General features: G+C 54.5%; 1 protein-coding gene across 1 annotated transcript; it reads left to right on the top strand.

Annotated features, from left to right (window-relative positions):
• The first annotated feature begins 756 nt into the window (after positions 1-756).
• LAD1 (ladinin 1) lies at positions 757-19,184 on the top strand. Its single transcript, XM_010378872.2, has 10 exons — positions 757-1,085; positions 11,040-11,183; positions 13,247-14,087; positions 14,617-14,721; positions 15,590-15,633; positions 17,059-17,131; positions 17,235-17,372; positions 17,710-17,796; positions 18,082-18,156; positions 18,511-19,184. Exons 1-10 carry the CDS (start codon positions 1,048-1,050, stop codon positions 18,514-18,516), a joined length of 1,551 nt encoding a protein of 516 aa, XP_010377174.1. The 5' UTR covers positions 757-1,047; the 3' UTR covers positions 18,517-19,184.
• Positions 19,185-20,307: the final 1,123 nt, after the last annotated feature.

Genomic DNA, 20,307 nt, shown 5'->3' with positions numbered 1-20,307 from the left:
AGGAACTGCAGCTGTGCCTTGACCCTGTGTTTCAGACCCATCAGGGAAGATAAGATTCCCCGTGCTCAGCACCTGACCTTCTCTTAGCCCACCTGACGCTGCTTCCTGGAAAGAAAGCACCTGGCCCCGCACCAGCCCAGATGGGCACATAAAGGGAGCCAGGTGGTGCCGGGGTGCCTGAGCTGTCTCACGGTGCTCCAAAATTCGAGTCCTAGATATCTGTGCTTAATCTTTCCTCCGGGAAGAAAAACTGAGCTTCCTCTGCCCCTATTATACACCCTGCCAAAGTCCAGTATCAGAGAGCAAGGACAGTGCCTTTGACATATTTGTGCTTTCAGGCTGTGGGCACACAAATGTTTGCTGAATTGAGTCTAAGATTCTCCCTTTGGGTGGGGCTGGCTCTACCAGGGGCTTGTTTTATGTGCAGCTCAGAAAGCAAAGCCCCATTCATCTCAGCCAGGCCTACTGGGGCGGTGGGCCCGGGTGGGTTCTGAAGCCTGGGAGTGGGGAGGGCGTTCTCTGGAAAGGGGCCCAGAAGGCGCGGGCGCTCCGAGATTACAGTACCTGCGCTAACTTTTCCGCTCGGCTTCTTGCTCTTGAGCTTCTCCGGGCTAAGTCGGGTTCCCGGCAGGGGTCCCCGCCCCCAGCCCAGCTCCCCGGCACCCGGGCCGCGACACAGCGCGGGGAGGCGGCCCAGCGCCAAGCTGGTCGGACTGGTTCTGAGCAGGAAGTCTCCCGCCCTCGCCCCGGGCAGCCGACCAGCCCCACGCCGGCCCCGGGCGTCCGTCGGTCGGTCCCGCGATCCGTCCGACGGTCCACCCAGCGCTTGCGGCCTCGCGGCCCGGCCGGCCTGGGCTGCGATCAATGCGGCTTTGTCTGGGACGCCCACACCCCAGAGGCCGCTCCCGGGTCGGCAAATCGGAGCGCGGCCGGGGCGCGCGGGGGTGAGATAAGCGGCCATGTGACCCCACCTGGGCGGGCGGGGGAGGGGCGCCAGGTGAGGCGGCGGCCGGCCGGGCGCGGGCGGCCACGCGGGGCTCCTGCAGCATGGCTGTCAGCAGGAAGGACTGGTCCGCGCTGTCCAGGTGAGCGCCCGAGAGAGCCAGGAGGGGCGCGGGGTCGGCGGGGAGATTTTGGGTCTTCTCTCCCCGGGAACCGGCCTCCTCCCCGCCTGGGACCCTGACACCAAGGCTGGACCCTGGTCTTGCTGCGACTCGCGGGAGACAGGATTGGGGCCAAACTCGGGGACCCTGAGGTTACAGGGTAGGTCTTCTCCCATCGGGGCCTGAGGTCCCACACAGGGTACTTGGGGGAAGGCTGGTCCCCAGCCTGGACGCCCCCTGGGGTATGGCCTCCCTGTGGAAGGTGGAAGCGGGAAGGAACGTTTTGGGGGATTGTGGAGGTGTTCAGGAGTAACCTCCAAGCCTCATTCCTGAGAGAAGTCTCCCTCACTGCCCCCGTGTGTCTCCGGGGGAGAGGACCCCTGGGAGGTGTCCCACAGCCCCTCTTGGGAGGTGGAGGAGCAGGGAGAGCCGTCTTGGAGGGGTCAGTGAAGAGGACTGGAGGGAAGCAGACCCATCTCCCACTAAGGAGGCTCAAAATCTCAGCATGGCATTTTGGGGTGGCATCTGGGCTGGGAACCTTAAGATAGTGTCCATCCTCATCTGTGCTGCTGCAATATTTGTACATTGGTCTCCTAAAGGGTCAGGGGATGAGGCATCCTTTCCCTGCCTACTGGACATCCTATCAGGGTCCCAGAGGCCTGGGGAAGGTGGGTGTTCAGAAGGTGGCACCCCTCATGGAGACTGGTGACCTCTACTGACTTCTCTTGGAGCAACCCTGCACCTCTCCCAAGAAGGCCCCCTGTGAGCATTTTCACCTCATTCCTCCACTGGGCACCCGCCTCCGGCATCTTGTCCCTAAGGAAACTGAGGCTCCTGAATAGCCCAGAGCTGGAGCCTGCTCTTTTGATCCCTTTCTAGCCAGGTAGACATTAGCATCTTGGCTCCTCCCAGGTGGGCATTTGGGTTTTGGCCTTTCCTGAGCCAGGGCTATTTCTGCCAGGTGCAGACCAGCACCCTCCAGCCATTTGGGTCCTGCAGGCTTTCCCCATCAAGGCATCTTTCACAGGTTTTTCCGGTGCTCTAGTATGTCCTCTACCCTGCTCCCGCCCTCCCTTAAGGGCTCCAGAACTACCTCATTGTCTCAGGCTTAGCCTCTCCATAGCAGCTCATCGCCTGGGACTGGGAGTGGGGGGCCACCTCCCCAGACCCTCAAGACCTCACAGTGCTCTGAAGCACTGTGGGCAGCCCATGGGCTCTAGAGAGGGGAAAAGGTAAGCCCCACGAATGGAGGGAACTCAGTGCTCTGGAAAAGAAACCCAGGCTGCTACAGAGGAAGGTCTGTGCTGAGGGTGCGGCTGAGGAGTCAAGGGCTTGGACTTTGCATGTGGGTCAGTGTGCCTGGGGGTTGATGTGGGAGTGTCTTTGCTTCTAGATGTGGGCCTACCTGTGCCTATGAATGTATGCTTTGTGTGTGTGTGTGTGTGTGGCGTACTTGTGGACAAGTGTGTTTATGGCCTATGAAGAGATGAGACATCTGCGTGTGGAGTTGGTTCTTAAGGTTGCTGAGTCTTGAGCTTGTCAGTCTGCATATGTTCAGTTGAACTGTTTATTGAAGACCTCAGTACTGTGCATTGGGTTAAAAATACAAACCAGACACTCCTTCAGAAGTTCATAGTCTGGTGGGATATATGTGATTTTGTGTCTGAAAGCATGCCTGGATATGCATGGGGGTGTGTGTGGGGAGGCAGCTGGGGCACTGGAACTTTGAAAATGGGAGCAAGGTCTGGCCTAAGCTTGTCCACTGCTCAGATGGACACGGACTCGTGTGGGTACAGCCAGGTTCCCACAAGATGTCCAGGGTAAGTGCCAGGGAAGCTCTGGGGAACCAGTCCTGCCACAGGGGCCCCTGGCCTGCCCTCCCTGCCTGGTCCCAGCCCTCATAGAGCCCTGTGGGCAGATGCAGCTGCTGCCAACAGTCACCCTGATGAGGCACCTGGAACAGAGGACCGCTCCCGCTCCGCTCCCTGGGTGAACAAGCCTCAGCGGGCAGGCAGGAAAGGGCTCTGAGTCACTGTCAATGGAGCCTCCTGGGCTGAGGAGGACCGTGCTAGGGTGTGACAGCATGGTCCCAGGTGGGGAGGTGGATGGAGAGGTGGGTGGGTAGCTGGGGGCCAGCCTGCAGCCCATCCTTGGCATAGAGCAGAAATTCAAGTCCTCCAGCCCTGGGATGGGATGGGGGGGCAGTGGTGAGCTGGCTGGCTGGGTGCCCTGGTCAGAGGCCTTGTCCTTTTCTCCCTGGACTGGCCTGGTGACCAGTGAGGCTGGGCCAGGCCTGTCTGCAGGGGGTGAGGGGTTGGTCTGAGAATGCCTGGGACTGAACAGCCAGTGGTTAATCATTTCCCTGCCTGGGCCTTGAGCCACCCTCCTACTTCCAGTTGCTGCCCTGGGTTCTCCTGACACCTCTCTCTAGACCTTTGGGGCTGGAAGAGACCTGAGTTACCCCCTACAGTGACCATGCAGAAGGGGAGCTTAAGGCCTGCCCTGCTCAGGTTCAGGAGACTGGCCAAGGTCATGGGCATGCTCTCCCATCCCTCCTCTGTCCTCCCTTCCCTATCCCCAGCCCCCAAGATTTGCAAATTATGCTCCTTGAGCCCCAGGGTTCCACAAAATGCATCTGGGGCAGCCTTCTCACCCTCTCCCAGCTTTAAGCAGAGCAACTGAGCCTTGATCTATTGTATAATGGGCTTCTGTCTGATTCAATTTGGGAAAATGGGTTCTACTGCTAAACATGACTTTTAACCACTTCACTTAAATCCCTGCCATCAGTTGCTGCAGAATAGCTGGAAGTTAGACTTCAGGAAGAAAATTGGTGAGAGGTCAAAACAAACTCCCTAGTGAGCAACAGGGCAGAATGTCCTTTAGAATTATTTAAGAGAAAAAGAGGACCCCATCTCCAAAGGATGGAGTTGAAGTCTGGAGTGGGGAGGAGGATAGCAGCATTAGCATTACGTGGAGACACCGAGAGGGATGTGTGTCCCCAAATGAAGGCCAGGAGGTTGGGGAAAGGGTTGTCGAGAGGGAAGGAGTGGTGGGCAGCTGGCTGGTGCTGTGGCCTCAGCTAGTAGGAGCAGCTGAGCCTCCCCAGCTGTTGGGGCCTGCAGGTTTCACCCTGGGCCTTGCTCTGGGGTTTGAAGATCAATGTTGCATGGGCCATGGGGTTTCCCCAAACCTCTGCCCTCCCAGGCTTTGCCCTGGGCCCCAACCTGTCCTGGGGTGGGGAATACCACACCTTTAGATGCCCTCTTGGGCCTCTGTTCCCTCCCCTGAGGGTTCAGCTGTTAAGCTCACTCTGGGTTAGGGCCGGCCCTCCCTGGACATCCTTTTCTGGCACTTGGTATGGTGGTTAAGGGTAGGTGCTTTTGAGAGGCTGACCTATGTTTAAATCTTGGCTTCTTGTTTTTATTAGCTGTGCAATCCTGGGACAGTTGTTAACTCTTTTGAGCCTCAGTTTCTTTATATACGAGATGGACAGAGTCTCGCTCTATCACCCAGGCTGGGGTGCAGTGGCATGTTCTCGGCTCACTACAACCTCTGCTTCCTGAGTTCTAAGTGATTCTCATGCCTTAGTCTTCTGAATGGCTGGGATTACAGGTGTGCGCCACCATACCCAGCTATTTTTTTTTTTTCTATTTTTAGTAGTGATGGGGTTTCACCATGTTGGCCAGGCTGGTCTTGAACTCCTGGCCTCAAGTGATCTGCCCGCCTTGGCCTCCTGAAGTGCTGGGATTACAGGCGTGAGCCACCACACCCAGTGGCTGTTGTAAAGATGAATGCCAGGGGTATTAGAACAGTGACTGGTGTTAGAGTAAGCACTTCCACGAGTGTGCTCACTTCCACCCTTATTCCTTTAGTTATGGATTTATTCGTATTCACCATGTTCAACAAGTGCCCAACACTGTTTTGAGCCCTCAATTTTTTATTTATTACTGGGGTTTCAACAACTGTACCCACTGAGTCCCCTCCTGGGGACTGGCCTTTGCCCTTCCCTTCCTCCCTCATGATTTGTGCTTATCCGATATAACATTTCTCCCCACGGTGGGGTGGTGCTGCTGTAGGGATTCCTGTTTTGCCAGATGTCAGGGTTGAAGGCAGCCCCATGATTGCCAAGCAGCAGGGATGGTGGCCATGTCACCTTGGGTGAGCTGTGGGGTCTTAGTGTAAAGCTTGGGGACACTCAAAGATCCCTGGGTTCTGAGTCCTGCAGCTCAGCCATGGAGACCCACCAGGAGACCAGGACCTGAGTGCTCATGCACCCTCCAGGGCCCCACAGGAGGATAAACAAATTGGCCACTTCCCCAAGGGCTGAGGGTGGCATGTGGGAGCTGGGTGGCTCAAGACCTAGGAATCCTGGAGGCTCCAGCTCAGCCAACTGTGGGTGTGGTCAGGGGAGAGGCATTCTGGGCTTTGTGGGTCACTTTCCCCAGTGTTTGGATCCCTCAGCTTTGGAGGGCAAGAGCTGTTTCCAGGCTGTGGATAAGGGACGGGGTGCATCCAGAGGAGGGAGCTGGAGATGTGGCCTCACATGTAAGCCAGCAGAAATTGGCGTTTCTAAGTCTGAATAAGAAAACTGAGGAGAGGTGGGACTTTGGAACCTGCCTCATAAGAGAGCATCTGTTTGTGTGTAGTGAATGAAGGATGAAGGAATGATGAATGTTCAATCTACAAATACCCAGAGCTCACAGGAGTCATGCAGAGGCCCAGGGGAATCTTGTTTAAGTTCCGTGGCCAAGGTCATAGAAGGAAAGTTTGATTTGGGCTCCTCTCCTTCTCCCCTGAGGAAGTAGAGGTGTGACTGCCAGAGGAGGGGTTGAGGTTCTCACCAGGAAGAGCTGCGCTGCTGGCAGAATTGGGAGGGTCTGGAAGGTTCTCCTCCAAAGGCACCTCCTTTCCCTTTGGGGTGATGGGCAGGCACTCACCTTTCCTGGGCAGACAGCCGGGCAGATTGCCTTTGGGGGAGGAGTGGGCTTTGTTCCCTCTTTGTGTGCCTTGGCATCCAGGCAGAGGTTTTGTAATTTGTAGGGAGGAGGAGAGCCCAGCACTCCTGAAATTGACACTTACTTGCTCTTCCACATTTGTCAGCACCTGCTGGTGCCAGGCGCAGTGCTGGGCACTAGACATGAAAGACACCCTATCCTGCGGTTGTTTCTCTCACTGCAGGACAACTCAATCGCTCTTTTCTTATATAGAGACAGGGGTCTCGCTTCGTTGCCCAAGGTGGTCTCAAACTCCTAGGTTCAAGTAATCCTCCCACCTTGGCCTCCCGAAATGCTGGGATTACAGGTGTGAGCCACCATGCCCAGCCAGTCACACTCTTTTCAACCCTCTAAGACCTTCTCCACTCTCTCCTTTGTTTGCTCATCCAAAAAAAAAAAAAAAAAAAAAAAGAAGCAAAACTTAAGATCTGTACATTTATGTAACTTATACCTTAAAGTATTCTTTGAGCCCACATCCTCCTCTAGCTACTGTCCACCCCCCCTCTTTTTTTTTGGATGGAATCTTGCTGTGTTGTCCAGGCTGGAGTGCAGCAGCATGATCTTAGCTCACTGCAACCTCTACCTCCTGGGTTCTAGCCATTTTCCTGCCTCAGCCTCCTGAGAAGCTGGGATTACAGGCGCCTACCACCATGCTAATTTTGTATTTTTAGTAGAGACAGGGTTTCGCCATATTGGCCAGGCAGGTCTCGAACTCCTGACCTCAGGTGATCCACCTGCCTCAGCCTCTCAAAGTGCTAGGATTGCAGGCGTGAGCCACTGTGCTCGGCCACTACTGTCCCATGCTATTTGCTTCTCAAAAGAGTTGTTGCTACTCACTAATTCCTTTTTTGGTTTCCATTTACCCCTGCCAGCCTGCTCAGGCTCTGGCACAGTCCTGGCATCTGCTATTCCTGCGGTACCTGGCGCCTCTGTGCTCACAATTCCGTCCTGGTCTCGTTCCCCTCGCAGCAGCATCTGACTGAGGCCTTTACTCCCCTGTTCATGCCAGCACCCTCCTTTGGTTTCCTTTGAGCTCCCTGGCTGCAGCGTCTTCATCTTTGCTTTTTCACTGGTGTCTTCTCCCTTGGAGCAAACCAGAAGCACAGCTCTTCATCTCCTCCTTGTCCCTCCCGACTACCACCCAACAGCCCACCACACTCCTTCCTCCCCTAGTCTTTCTCATGTTATTAATGGCAGCTCCAGAAATAACTCAGGCCCAAAATCTAGCAGTTCTTGATTTTTCTCTTTTCCTGCTCCTCCTCCCACCCAACATCCAATCCAACGCCAACTCTGGTGGCTATATCTTCAGAACATGTCCCAAATCTGTCACTTTTCCCCCATATTTTCTGTCATCACCCCAGTTCAAGCCACCATAGTTCTAGTTCTTGCCTATGGGATTGCCGGTGCCTTCTGACCCGTTTCCCCTCTCCCCTAGCCTTTTCAATTTTTTCTTTTTTCATACAGCAGCCAGAGAGATTAAAAATACAGTGATCCCATCATGTTCTTTCTTTGTGTACCACTCTCCAGGGCTCTCCAGCACACCTGGAATAAAACCCAAGTCCTTTCCCTGGTCTTCAAGGCCCTCTGCTCTGGCCTTGCCTCCCTCTCCAACTTCCCTGAGGGCCACTCTGGCCCTGGCTTCCCGTCTTCCCCTGAATACCCAGCTCCTCACATGCGGGCTCTGCACTGGCTGGATCCTCCTTCCGGAACACTGGCTGCCAGATCCAGCTCTGCTGCCTACTTCTCATGAACCAGGTCTCTCCGAGGGGGCTTCCCCACCCAGCCACCTTCTCTCATGTCACTTACTTTGTTCCCTTGTCCTAGTGACACTTAGCTGGTGTCATTTTGTTTATGGGCTCATTTCCTTGTTCATGGTCTGACTCCCCCATGCTGGAAATGTGCTCCGTCAAGGGGAAGACTGGCGGTCTCATTCCCGGCTGCTCCCAGCCCCTGGAGTCATGCCTGGCACATAATAGGTCCTCAAAAGTAATTTTTTTCATGAATATTGGCTCAATCCGGGGGATGCTGGACCTAGAAAAAAATTGGAGCAGTCATGTGGTTCATTTTCTCATTTTAGGAGGGAAAACAGAGGAAGAGAGAAGGAAGTGACTTGCCCAAGGGCAGGAGGACTAGAAACCAGATCACCTGACCTTGCCTTACCAAAGTCTCCCTGCAGAGGAGAGAGGCTCAGTGGGAACTAGGGCTGGGCAGCAGGAGAGGCTGGGACAGCAAAGGGTAGAGAGTTTGGCATCTGGCAGTGGCAAGGGGAGGCCTTGCAGTCATTGCTATAACTCTGGGAGGGAAGACAGAGGCCGTTTCTAGAACCTTTTAACCTGATTTGCAGACAATGCAGGGGGAGCCACAGGGAGGTGCCCGGAAGGGCTCCTCCATCTGACTTTCACAGCCTGGTACTTCCCTGCTCACACCCCCTCCTGTCTCCCAGAATGAAGCTCAGCTTCCCACCCCCAGCAAACCCTGAACCCCGGTACCTTCCCTCTGCCTGGACTGCCAGCCTCACTGAGATGCAGCCCAGGTTCATCTCTTCCATGAGCCTTTTCTGATAATCTTGGCCTATAGCATTTGTTCTCTCACTGTGCAGAACAACTTCTGCACTTTGGTTGGGGGAGTTAGTGGTGGACACACTTCTCTTTTTCACTGGATTGTCAATATCTCCACGGCAGAGACCCTGCCATGTTCTGTGACCCCCACACAGTTCCTGACATGGTACTCTCCTGTCACAGTCACTCAGTTTTCATTTGCTCTTTGGTTGGATTGGAAGGGGTGGGTTGGATGGAAGATGGGCTGGTGGGAGGTGGTAGGTAGGGCAGGTGGATAAAGATGGTGGAAACAGGTGGGTGGCTGAGTACATGGGTGTGTGGGCCAGTAGTAGATGGATAGACTGGTGGGGTTGGCTGACTGATTATAGAATGCCTGCTTGGCCCCATGAATGAAGGATGACTGGGGCAGGAACCAAAAGTAGGGTGTGGTGTCCTCTTGCTCCCCGGAGAAGTGAAAGTTGTCTGGATTTTCATCCAACTCTGTGGAGCTCCGTGGCTCAACTCTTTCCATGAAGCTCTTTCCATCTGATAGGTGAGGAAGGCTCCAGGAGCCCCTGGGAAAGTGAAAGGAAGGCAATACTGGAGTTTTTTCCAGGTGTAAGTGGTTTTGTTTGTAAGTCTTCCCTTCCCAAAAGCTAAGAAATTCCATGGGGAATTGAATAACTGAGGAAATACCTCCATGACTGTCCACTGATGGGTATTACCTAAGAATCCCAGGATCAAAAAGAGAAAGGCACTTGGCAAGTCCATCTGTTTCCTTCAGGCAGGACCAGGCCCGCCCTTCCACGTTCCTGGTCACCCCCAGGGACGGAGGCCCCCCATTCCCATCCTTGGGTCCAGAGTACAGGTCAACCCAGTGGTTCCTATCTGGCGTGACTTTGCCCCCCAGGGGACATTTGGCAATGTCAGGAAACACGTTGGTTGTTCCAGCTGGGGAATGTACTACTGGCACCCAGCAGGTAGAGGCTAGGGATGCTGCTAAACATCCTGTGATCCAGAACAGCCCCCAACATGGAATTGTCTGGCCAAAGTGTCAACAGTGCTGAGCTGGAGAAACCCCGGTCTAATCCAAAGCCCTGCAGCTTTAGTAGGAATTTAATAGATGTATAATTTGAACTACATTTAAAATGTTAAGTTTTCTTTTAAGACGGAGTTTCACTCTTGCCCAGGCTGGAGTGCAATGGCACTATCTCGGCTCACTGCAACCTCTACCTCCCAGGTTCAAGCGATTCTCTGGCCTCAGCCTCCCGAATAGCTGGGATTACAGGCATGCGCCACAACACCCGCTAATTTTTTTTTTTTTTTTTGTATTTTTAGTAGAGACAGAGTTTCACCAAGTCTTGATCTTGGGTGACCCACCCTCCTCAGCCTCCCAAAGTGCTGAGATTACAGGTGTGAGCCACCACGCCCGGTCTAAAATGTTAAGTTTTTGAGTAGTCACATTAAAAAAAAGTAAAAAGGAGCCCAGCACAGTGGCTCACGCCTGTAATCCCAGCACTTTGGGAGGCCAAGGTGGGAGGATTGCTTGAGCCCAGGAGTCTAGGACCAGCCTGAGCAACATTGTGAGACCTCATTTCTACAAAAAATTTAAAAATTAACCAGGTGTAGTGATGCACACCTGTAGTCCCCAGCTGAGGTGGGAGGATCACTTGAGCCTAGGAGGTCGGGGCTGCAGTGAGCTGTGATCACGCCGCTGCACTCCAATCTGAGCAACAGAGTGAGACCCTGTTTCAAAAAAAGGAAAAAACAAAATTAATTTTAATACTACAGCTCATTTACCCCAATATATCCACAATATTGCCATTTCAACACACAATCAATATACACAATTTTTTCTTTTTTTTTTTCCCCCCTTTTTTGAGACAGTCTTCTTGTGTCACCCAGGCTGGAGTGCAGTGACACAATCTCAGCTCACTGCAACCTCTGCCTTCTGGGTTCAAGTGATTCTCATGCCTCAACCTCCTCAGTAGCTAGGACTACAGGTGTGCGCCACCATGCCTGGCTAATTTTTTTTTTTTTTTTTTTTTTTGTATTTTTAGTAGAGATGAGTTTTTGCCATGTTACCCAAGCTGATCTCGAACTCCTGAGTGCAGGCAGTCCACCTGTCTCAGCCTCTCAAAGTGCTAGGATCACAGGCATGAGCCACCGCGCCTGGCCAATGTATACAGTTCTTAATGAGACCTTTCTCTGGTCTTCAAGACTCAGCGTGCATTTCACACAGCATGCCTCCGTTCATACCAGCCATATTTCAAGCGCTTCTGAGCCACTTGTAGCCAGTGCAGGCCTAGAGGGCATTTGATCTCTTCTCCCAGCCCTACAGGAGCCTGCCTCGGGAGGGTCCTGGGTTTCCCCAGCTGTGCTGACCCTCTCCTCCCCTCCCCCAGCCTTGCCCGACAGTGGACTCTGGAGGATGAGGAGGAGCAGGAGCGCGAGCGCAGGCGGCGGCACCGCAACCTGAGCTCCACGGCGGATGATGAGGCTCCCAGGCTCAGCCAGAATGGAGACCGGCAGACCTCTGCTTCTGAGAGGTAGGTGCTCAGGTTTCTATCCTGACTGATGGGGATGGACTGGCTGCCTCAGACTAAGTGCAGCATGTTCAGTCTGCTCAGGGAGTTGGGGTCCAGGAAATGAGGCTGAAGGGTGTGATGATGAACTTCAAGTTCCCCACCTTCCCCAGGCTCAGTCCTGCCAGCTTCTGTCCTCTTCATAACAATGCTTGCTACTTTTTGTTGACCATCCATGAACCAATACTGTGCTGGACATTTTATGGCCATAGCTCACGTCATTCTCACAATATCCCTGGGAGAGAGGTATTGTTATCCCATTTTACAGGTGGAGAAACAGGGTTGAAGAGTACTTAGGTGACTTGCTGAGATCATGTACCTTAAGAGGGGCAGGGCCAGAATGTCCATCCAGATCTGTCAAGCTCCCACCTCCTTCCATTATCCAGGCTGCCTCCCTCTAACCCTGACCCTCTATAATTTAATTTACTAATTCTTTTTTTTAATTTAAATTTTTTTTTTTTTTTTTTTTTTTGAGAGTAAGTCTTGCTCTGTTGCTAGGCTGGAGTGCAGTGGTGTGATCTCGGCTCACTGCAACCTCTGCCTCCCTGGTTCAAGCAATTATCCTGGCTCAGCCTCCCCAGTAGCTGGGACTACAGGTGTGCACCACCATGCCCAGCTAATTTTTGTATTTTTAGTAGAAATGGGGTTTCACCATGTTGGCCAGGATGGTCTCGATCTCTTGACCTCATGATCCGCCCACGTTGGCCTCCCAAAGTGTTGGGATTACAGGCATGAGCCACCATACCTGGCTGCCTTGTTTTTTTTTTTTTTTTTTTTTTGAGATGGAGTCTTGCTCTGTCACCCAGGCTGGAGTGCAGTGGCACAATCTTGGCTCACTGCAACCTCCACCTTCCAGGTTCAAGCTATTATCCTGCCTCAGCCTCCCCAGTAGCTGGGATTAAAGGCACCTGCCACCACGCCTGGCTAATTTTTGTATTTTTAGTAGAGATGGGGTTTCACCATGTTGACCAGGCTGGTCTTGAACTCCTGACCTCAGATGATCCACCTGCCTCAGCCTCCCAAAGTGCTGGGATTACAGGTGTGAGCCACTGCTCCCGGCCTATAATTTACTTCTGAGGAGAAGACCCCTGGGGCTAGTTTTGCCATCTAGATTTTGGGCTTATGAGGCGGGGAAGAGCCTGGGGTTTACTGAATGCCACCTATATGCCAGGACTGTGCTGGGCACCCTCATGAGTCTCATTTGGCTTCCTAACAAGCCCAATTTGCAGATTTGAAAACTGAGGCTCAGGCAGGAAGCTAACTTGCCTGAAAGCACATGGAGAGCAGGGTGGTAAGGAAGGAAAAGAATCTCCTTTTGCTGGAGGCCAGGTGCTAAGGGTTTTGGACAGTCCTCTCATGTTGCTTTTGTTTCTTTGGGTCCCCCTAGAAGGGAGAACAGGTCTGTGTTGATCTCTCCTCCCCTCCCCTCCCCTCCCCCCTCCCCCTTTCCCTCTCCCCTTCCCTCCCCCAGCCCCTAGCCTTGCCTAGCCCCAGACTCTGGAGGATGTCCAGAGCTTGGCTGCACAAGTACCTGTGGCTGTCACCTAGTCTCGGCTGCACCCACAAGACTGACAGGAGTGTGGAACGGTGCATCAGAAGCCTTAGGTTCTGCTCCCAGCTCCCCCACCAATTAGCTGTGTGACCTTGAACAAATCCGTGGACATCTTTAGTCTTGATCTAAGATCTAAGGGGCACGACTGTGCTTATTCCTTTTGATCCCCAATGCCCTGCACAGGCTCTGGCCCATATTAAAGTAGTTATTCAGGGTCTGTTGACTATGTCTGAACATAGTCATTGGACTTCATAGGAATTTATAAACTTTTTAAAAAACATAGAGTGCTTTGTTCAGATGATACCTTGGAAGTGCAATATATCGAGTGGATAAACGTGGTGGTGAACCGGGGAGGCCAGGGCCTGACTTCCTCACCTCCTCCTTGGTAGCCCTGGCAGCATCTCCATTGGATTAGGTATACTTAGGGTCTCTTCCACCTCTATCCTCTGATTCTGTCTCCCATCTTCTGACTCAGACTACCGAGCGTGGAAGAAGCAGAAGTGCCCAAGCCACTGCCCCCAGCCTCCAAAGATGAGGGTGAGGACATCCAGAGCATCCTCAGAACACGGCAGGAGCGGAGGCAGAGGCGGCAGGTGGTGGAGGCTGCACAGGCCCCCATCCGGGAGAGGCTGGAGGCAGAGGAGGGGAGGGACAGCTTGAGCCCTGGGCAGGCCACACAGCAACCCCTAGTCCCCAAGAAGGAACTGGAAATCCCACCTCGCCGGAGACTGAGTCGGGAACAGCGGGGCCCTTGGGCCCTGGAGGAGGAGAGCTTGATGGGCAGGGAGCCAGGAGGCAGGAAGAAAGGGGTTCCAGAGAAGTCCCCAGTCTTGGAGAAATCATCCATGCCAGAGAAGACGGCGCCTGAAAAGAGTCTGGTCTCCGAGAAAATCTCCATCTCCGAGAAGGTGCTGGCCTCAGAGAAGACATCCCTATCAGAGAAGATAGTGTCAGAGAAAAGAAACAGCTCAGAGAAGAAGGCTGTTCTAGAAAAAACCAGTGTCTCTGAGAAGTCGCCAGCCCCAGGGATGGCACTGGGCTCAGGAAGGAGGCTGGTGTCTGAGAAAGCATCCATCTTCGAGAAGGCACTGGCCTCAGAGAAGAGCCCAACTGCAGATGCCAAACCGGCCCCAAAGAGGGCCACAGCCTCAGAGCAGCCCCTGGCGCAGGAGCTGCCAGCCTCTGGAGGAAGCCCAGCCACCACCAAGGAGCAAAGAGGAAGGGCCCTCCCTGGGAAGAACCTGCCCTCCTTGACAGAGCAGGGGGCTTCAGACCCTCCGACTGTGGCCTCCCGTCTTCCACCCGTCACACTCCAGGTTGGCAGTGTCCCGTCCCTCCCACCCTTCTACTCTGCCACCTGGCTGGCCCTGCCAGCCAGTCCCACCCAGGTAGTCCCTGGTTCCCTGGCTCCCTCCATCCTCCCACCTGCAGGCTGGCCTTGGAAGTCTCTTCTTTCCCTGCCTGTTTCTAGCCACGGTCAGAGCAGGGAGGCTGAGATGGGGCAGGCTGCTGGAGCTTAAAGGGGCACCAGCTATGGGGCAGGGAGCACCTGGTGCCCTCCAGCATATCCTCATCCAGGGCCTGGGCTCCAGGACCCTGGCAGACTAATGGGAAGCCTCAGATCCTTCTAGAAGCTCCCTTAGAAAGCTCTGCTTGGTGCCCTAGCCCCAAGGGACTTTGTCCCTGAGCTACTCCCACAGCAGATGAAGGAGGCAGGAGAGAAGGCACAGGGCTGTCTCACTCTCCCCTCTTCCTGTAGCTCCTGGGGTGAGCCATGGGGTCTATGGCTGCCCTGGCCTGGTGGGCCCTAGACCTCTTGTGTGACACTCCCCCTGCTCCATCCAGGTGAAAATCCCCAGCAAGGAGGAAGAGGCAGATATGTCCTCACCCACACAGCGAACCTACAGCAGCTCCCTCAAACGCTCCAGCCCCAGGACCATCTCCTTTCGGGTGAGAATGCTGGGCACCTTGGTCTGCGAGCCTGTGGAGGGCAAGCGGAGGAAGCCCACATCCATTACAACATAGGAGCCATAGGTTAGTTAGGAAGGTCCTCTGGATAGAGAGGGGCTTTGGATTCCCATGGGTGGCCCTGAACAGACAAGGCTGTGTTCAGCAGAGAAGAGCAGGTTAGTGACCTGGGAGGTAGCTGCCAATAAGCATGAGTAGCCCCACCTAGTGGGCAAGGCCAGGGCTGCATGAAGACTGGACAGGCAGGGCAGGTCCTGGGCTGCAGGGAGGTCCACACCTGCCTTCATCAGTTCCTGGCCTCACCTAGGAGACTTGTCTAGGAGCGGAGGGAGGAACAGAGAGCAGCAGCAAGGGTCTCCTAGTGCTCCCTGCTCTGCCAGTGTCCCAATAGTACAAACTATGTGGATTGGGGAAATCTCATCTTGCTTTGCCCTGGTGTTTATTCTTACTTCTTCTGTTCACTGGGTCATTCACTCAGTCATTTTGTATCGCGCCTCTAATGTGTGCCAGGCCCTGGAGAGGTGGCCTGATAGTGACTGGTGCCCCCACAGAGCTCATGGGCAGTGGGAGGCAGATGGGAAATAGGTGGTTACAGGTGTCCTGAGAAGGAAGCCTGAAGAAAGACTTCTGACCCATATTAGTAGGTGGGAACCTGTGTCTTCCAGATACAAACAATGATCTTTAATGAAGGCTTGTCCACATATTTCTTTGGTGGGGGTTGACCCCTGGTAGAAGGGGTGGGAGGTCTGAAGAGGAGGAGGACATGTCTGGAGAGCGGGGCTCCTCCCTCGAGGGGGCCACCAATTTCCCGGGGACTCCCATACACCAATGCCTTTCCTTCTCATTTCAGATGAACCCCAAGAAAGACAACTCAGAAACGACCCTAACTCGCAGGTGGGCGGCCTGGAGGCTCTGGTTCTTTCCTATTTGGCCATATTCAGGCTATTTTCTTAGTACCTGCACCTGCCCTCCTTGTGCCAGGCTGTGTGGTAGGGTACATGAGAGGAAGGTGCAGTCCTTGCCCAGGGCTCCAGATCTGGCAGGGGGATGGGATTAACAGGATGGACTCAGTCGGGATGAGATGGAACAAGAAGGGGGAGGGATCAGGGAGAGCTGCTCGGAAGAGGCAGGGCTTGGGTGGGGCCCCAAAAGGGGTTTAAGCGTTTAGCCTTGAGGTTAGGAGACGGAAAGGGGGCTTTCTGGGAGGGAGACCACGGACAGTGTAAGGAAGGGGAAGCCCCTGCTCCAGCAGGCCTGGTTGGGGGGCTGTGGGTCTGCAGGTTTAACAAGGATTCCTGGGCTCAGTGGTGTTGATGCAAGTAGCCTGAGGACTACTTGCATTTGCTTTGAAATAAAAAAGCAAAACTGAAATAGGATCTGAGAAGCAGATGTGCTTATGTGTTAGGAATGTCATCCACTCATGCTGTATTCATCTGCCCCATGAACATTTACTGGAGCCTACTACACTAGGCTAGGCTTGGGGCAGAGGAGGAGGAATGCAAAGACAAATGACACAGCTGCTGTCCTCAAGCAACTCACACCCTCCCGGCGAACCTATAGCAGTTCTCTCAAACATAAGACCATTACATACTGGCCAACCAAGGAGGGACAGGGACACAGGAATATGAACCCAGGGCTAGGAGCTCAGGAGTAGCTGCACCTGCTCAGCCTGTGAGAGCTGGGGAAGGTGTCATGGAGCAATCGATTTTCCATGAACTAGTAGGAAGTTTGCACGTATAAAACTGGAGGAATAGCGTTTTAAATAGTGGGAACAGCCTGTGAAAAGGCAGAGTGAAGAGCATGGTGTCCAGCTGGCCAGCACACAGGCATACTGTGGGGGAGGGAAGGGGAGGGCCCAGATCACTAGAGCCTTGTGTGCTCTGCCAAGGCCTGCGGGGTCCGAGCTAGAAGGACAGGATTAGATTTGAGGTAGGAGCAGCCATGTGGAGAGCTCATGATGGCAGGCCGGGAGAGCAGGTAGGTGGCGATTGCTGTGATGGGGAAGATGGAAAGGAAGGGCCTGCTTCGGGAGGTGTTTTGCAGTGGAAATGACAAGGTGTGGAGGAGAAGGGAAGGAGGGACATCTTGGGGATATCCTGTTGAATGGGACGTTTCTTGGGAGTGGAGGGAAATCCCTGGAGTCTGTAAGTTCCTCCCCTTGGCCGAGTCAACACAGCCTGCTGTGTGATGGTGGGCCACGTTTCTCTTGGCCACAAAGAGAAAGTGTGATGGGGCTGCTCTGCTTCTCAGGCCATGGGGGCAGGCCTGGTATCCCTGCGTGTCTCACTTGGCTCGCCTGTTCCATCTTCCATCCTGCAGTGCCAGTATGAAGCTCCCAGCCAACACAGTGAAGTTGGGAGAGAAGCTGGAGAGATACCACACAGCCATACGGGTGGGTGGGGGCTTCTCCCAAGGGGTGGAGGGCAGGATGAGTGGTGGGCATCGCCCTTGCCCCTCCTCAGCATGCGTCAACTGTTGGTGTTCTTGGTTCCCAGAGATCAGAATCTGTCAAGTCTCCGGGTTCCCCTCGCACTGAGTTATTCGTGGCTCCTGTGGGTGTAGCCAGCAAGCGTCACCTCTTTGAGAAGGAACTGGTGGGCCAGAGCCGCGCAGAACCAGCCTCCAGCCGGAAGGTGAGGGGCTCAGGCCCCACTAGGGTCCTTAGGGTGATTAGCCCTGACATCTCCAAAACCCAAATCTTGGCTGTGGCAGTGCTAGAAAACTGTGTTTTCATGTGTCGCTTAATGTTGGCAGAACCTTCACTTGAGTTCCCATTCACGTTCCTGAGCCCATCTCCTTAGCTGGGCACACAGCTCCCTGGGAGAAGGGGAGGGGGCTGTCCCAGGTATATGTGGCACATGCTGGATGCATATGGGAGTGAGGGAGAGTCCTATCCCATTCCAGGGCCTCTGAACATGCCTCGCTGCTGCCAAGGTCCCCAAACCCTGAGATGGAAGGTTCTCTTTTTAGGAGAACTTGAGGCTCTCAGGGGTTGTGACATCAAGACTCAACCTGTGGATCAGCAGGACCCAAGAGTCTGGAGATCAGGACCCCCAGGTACCCTGGCCCTCTCTGATGTCTCTTACTGTGGGGCCATTGTGGTGGGATGATTGGGGACAGAGGAGGGACAGCGGGAGATGAGGAGTCATTTCAGTAGTAGAAACAGTGGGGGATGGATGGGTATGTGGGTCAGACTCTAGCAGAGAGGAGGGGTAGGTCTGGGTTCCTTTTCTCTTATGGGAAGAGAAAGGACATCCTGGGCTGGGAGCTGGGCCTGGGGGATCCCGAGCCCTTTGGAGCCTGGTCTTAGTCCCTGGTCTCCACCCTGATACCCTCAATCAGGAGGCACAGAAAGTGTCATCTGCTACCAAGAGGACTCAGTGGGGACAGAAATCTGACTCCTCGCTGGACGCTGAGGTGAATGGTGGGGAGGGGCCTGGCCCCACAGCAGAGGGCCACAGTGCACTGTGGGAGACCCCATCGCCCCCGTGTGCACACACTGGCCTGCGATCGCACAGTCTACCCAGAAGCCCCCCATCCCTGCTCATGCAGATTGGTCTGAGCCAACCTTGAGAACAAGGTTGAGCCCTCAGCTGGTTTTGCTGCCTGCAGCTCTCAGAGCCTCTGTCCCTTCAGCTGGCAGATTGCAGGGCTCTGACTCATTGTGGGTGTGGGGCTTGGGCAAAGAGATGCCTTCCTATGCAGTGGCCCCCTTCCCCTTCCATCCCTGAGCACCCCATTGCCTTGTGCTAACAGCTCTTTGCCCCACAGGTGTGACAAGCCCTGCCAAGACAGACCTGCAAGTCTTCATCTCAAGGGGCCTCCCTCATGCCAGGCCCCTGCCTCTCACAGCAGCACCCCTTCCTCTCATTGCCTCTGTTCCCTTTTTGCCTCTGGATCTGTTTGGCCAGGGCCCCTGGGGTCAGGAATATTTGCAAGACTCAGCCAGTTCCTGCCCAGCCCAGCCTCTTGGGGCTGGGAACTTCTCACCACGCGGCAGGCGCAACAGATGCTGGGACCCAGCCTCTGCCCAGGGCACAGCACAGGCACACATCAGCACTATGGGGCCTACGTCCTACCCAGAGACCTCTGCTCCTTCCTGCTCACATCCAGGGTCAGGGCATGGCATCCCTCAAGAACTCCAGAGTCACCTGTCTCATCTGCTCCCAGCAAGTGCCTCTGTGTCTGTGATGTCCCCTTCACTGAGGCCTGGACCCACCCATCTTTGTCCCTGGGGCCTGCTCCCAGCCACCGAGGCCCACTCTGGCCAGAAGGAGCTGCCATGCGTCTTCCCCGTGGCCCATCTCCCTGCTTGGTTCTCCCCTCCCTTCCCTGGCCTGCTGCCCTGGCCAGGAGCTAAGTGCCTTTTTGTGTGCAACCACTTCCCCTTTCTCTGAAAATCCTATTCTCAGGAAGGATCTGATAAACTCATTCACTCTCAGGTGTAAGTGACTGATGAGACCTGAAAAGCGAATTCCTCTCCAGAGGCCTTGCTTTCTAGCAGAGGTCATCTGAAGTGTGTGAGGAGGATCATCATTTTCCTCATCTCCCCTCTTCTCACATTAAGGTGGTGGCTTGCCACTCAGCAGTCCTAGCTTGGTGACTGGGGAACTGCCACATACAGGGCCAGGCCTACCCTCCTCCCCAACAAGCCCCCTCCAGCCCCCACCCCCATGCTCCGACATCATGGCCCCTATGAGCTTGGTGAAGGAACCATCAGAGAATCTAGAACCAACCAAGTTAGGAACATCAGCCTGGTGCCCTGTTAACCCCTTAAAGCTGTGGTTTACAACTTTTCAAAAATTTAAATCATTAGAACTCTCTGTCTTGATTGACTGCTGTAGTTTTACCCAGAATCAGCTGGGGATGCGGCCAGGTGCAGAGCCGCCTGCCCACTCCCCCTTTGCATGCCTGGGGAAGCTCCAGGTCTTTTTGGAACACGACCCTTAACACGGCTCCTAAGGGTATCATCAGTCCAGTTCCCCAGGTGTGTGGGGTATCAGCCCTACCCCTGCTCTGTGACTCTGGGTGAGGGCTCCGCAGATCTGCCCCAGGGGACAGGCCCTCAAAGTGCCATCTGTGCAGAGGTCCCAGTGCCCCAGGCTGGCCCACCTCTGGCCAGTGAGTCTCCTGTGCCTGAGTAAGGGATATAGGGACCTGGGGGCCCTGTCCTGAGCACCCCCCACCCGCTGCTAGTGCTGGGGCTTTGTGAGTGTTCCAACTTCACAGCTAAGAGTTGGAGGATAAGGGTGGGCAGGGCCGAGGAATGGAGTGAGTCCTGCCTGGAGCCTCGGGACATCTAAACGGCTCTGGCTCTGCCCAGACCTCAGGTGTGACCCTGAGCCATTTCCCTTCTCTGAATCTCAAGCAGATGACCTCAGAGGACTTTCACATGTTCATGCCATGATAGGTGAACTTTTCCAGTAAACAAAACTGTCCCCACCCAGAGTCAGGAGAGCCTCCTGAAAGCCTTCCCCAGGCAGGGCCCTACCCTGGAGTAAGAGCCTAGGAGGACACTGAGGGGCCTGTTCCTGCAGCTGCAGCCTCAGCAGGGCCCTTCATGCCTGC

Source organism: Rhinopithecus roxellana, chromosome 1 (assembly GCF_007565055.1).
Source record: "Rhinopithecus roxellana isolate Shanxi Qingling chromosome 1, ASM756505v1, whole genome shotgun sequence".
Taxonomy (NCBI): Eukaryota; Metazoa; Chordata; class Mammalia; order Primates; family Cercopithecidae; genus Rhinopithecus; species Rhinopithecus roxellana.
The sequence above is the reverse complement of the archived record's forward strand: the minus strand, read 5'-3'. Positions and strand labels throughout refer to the sequence as shown.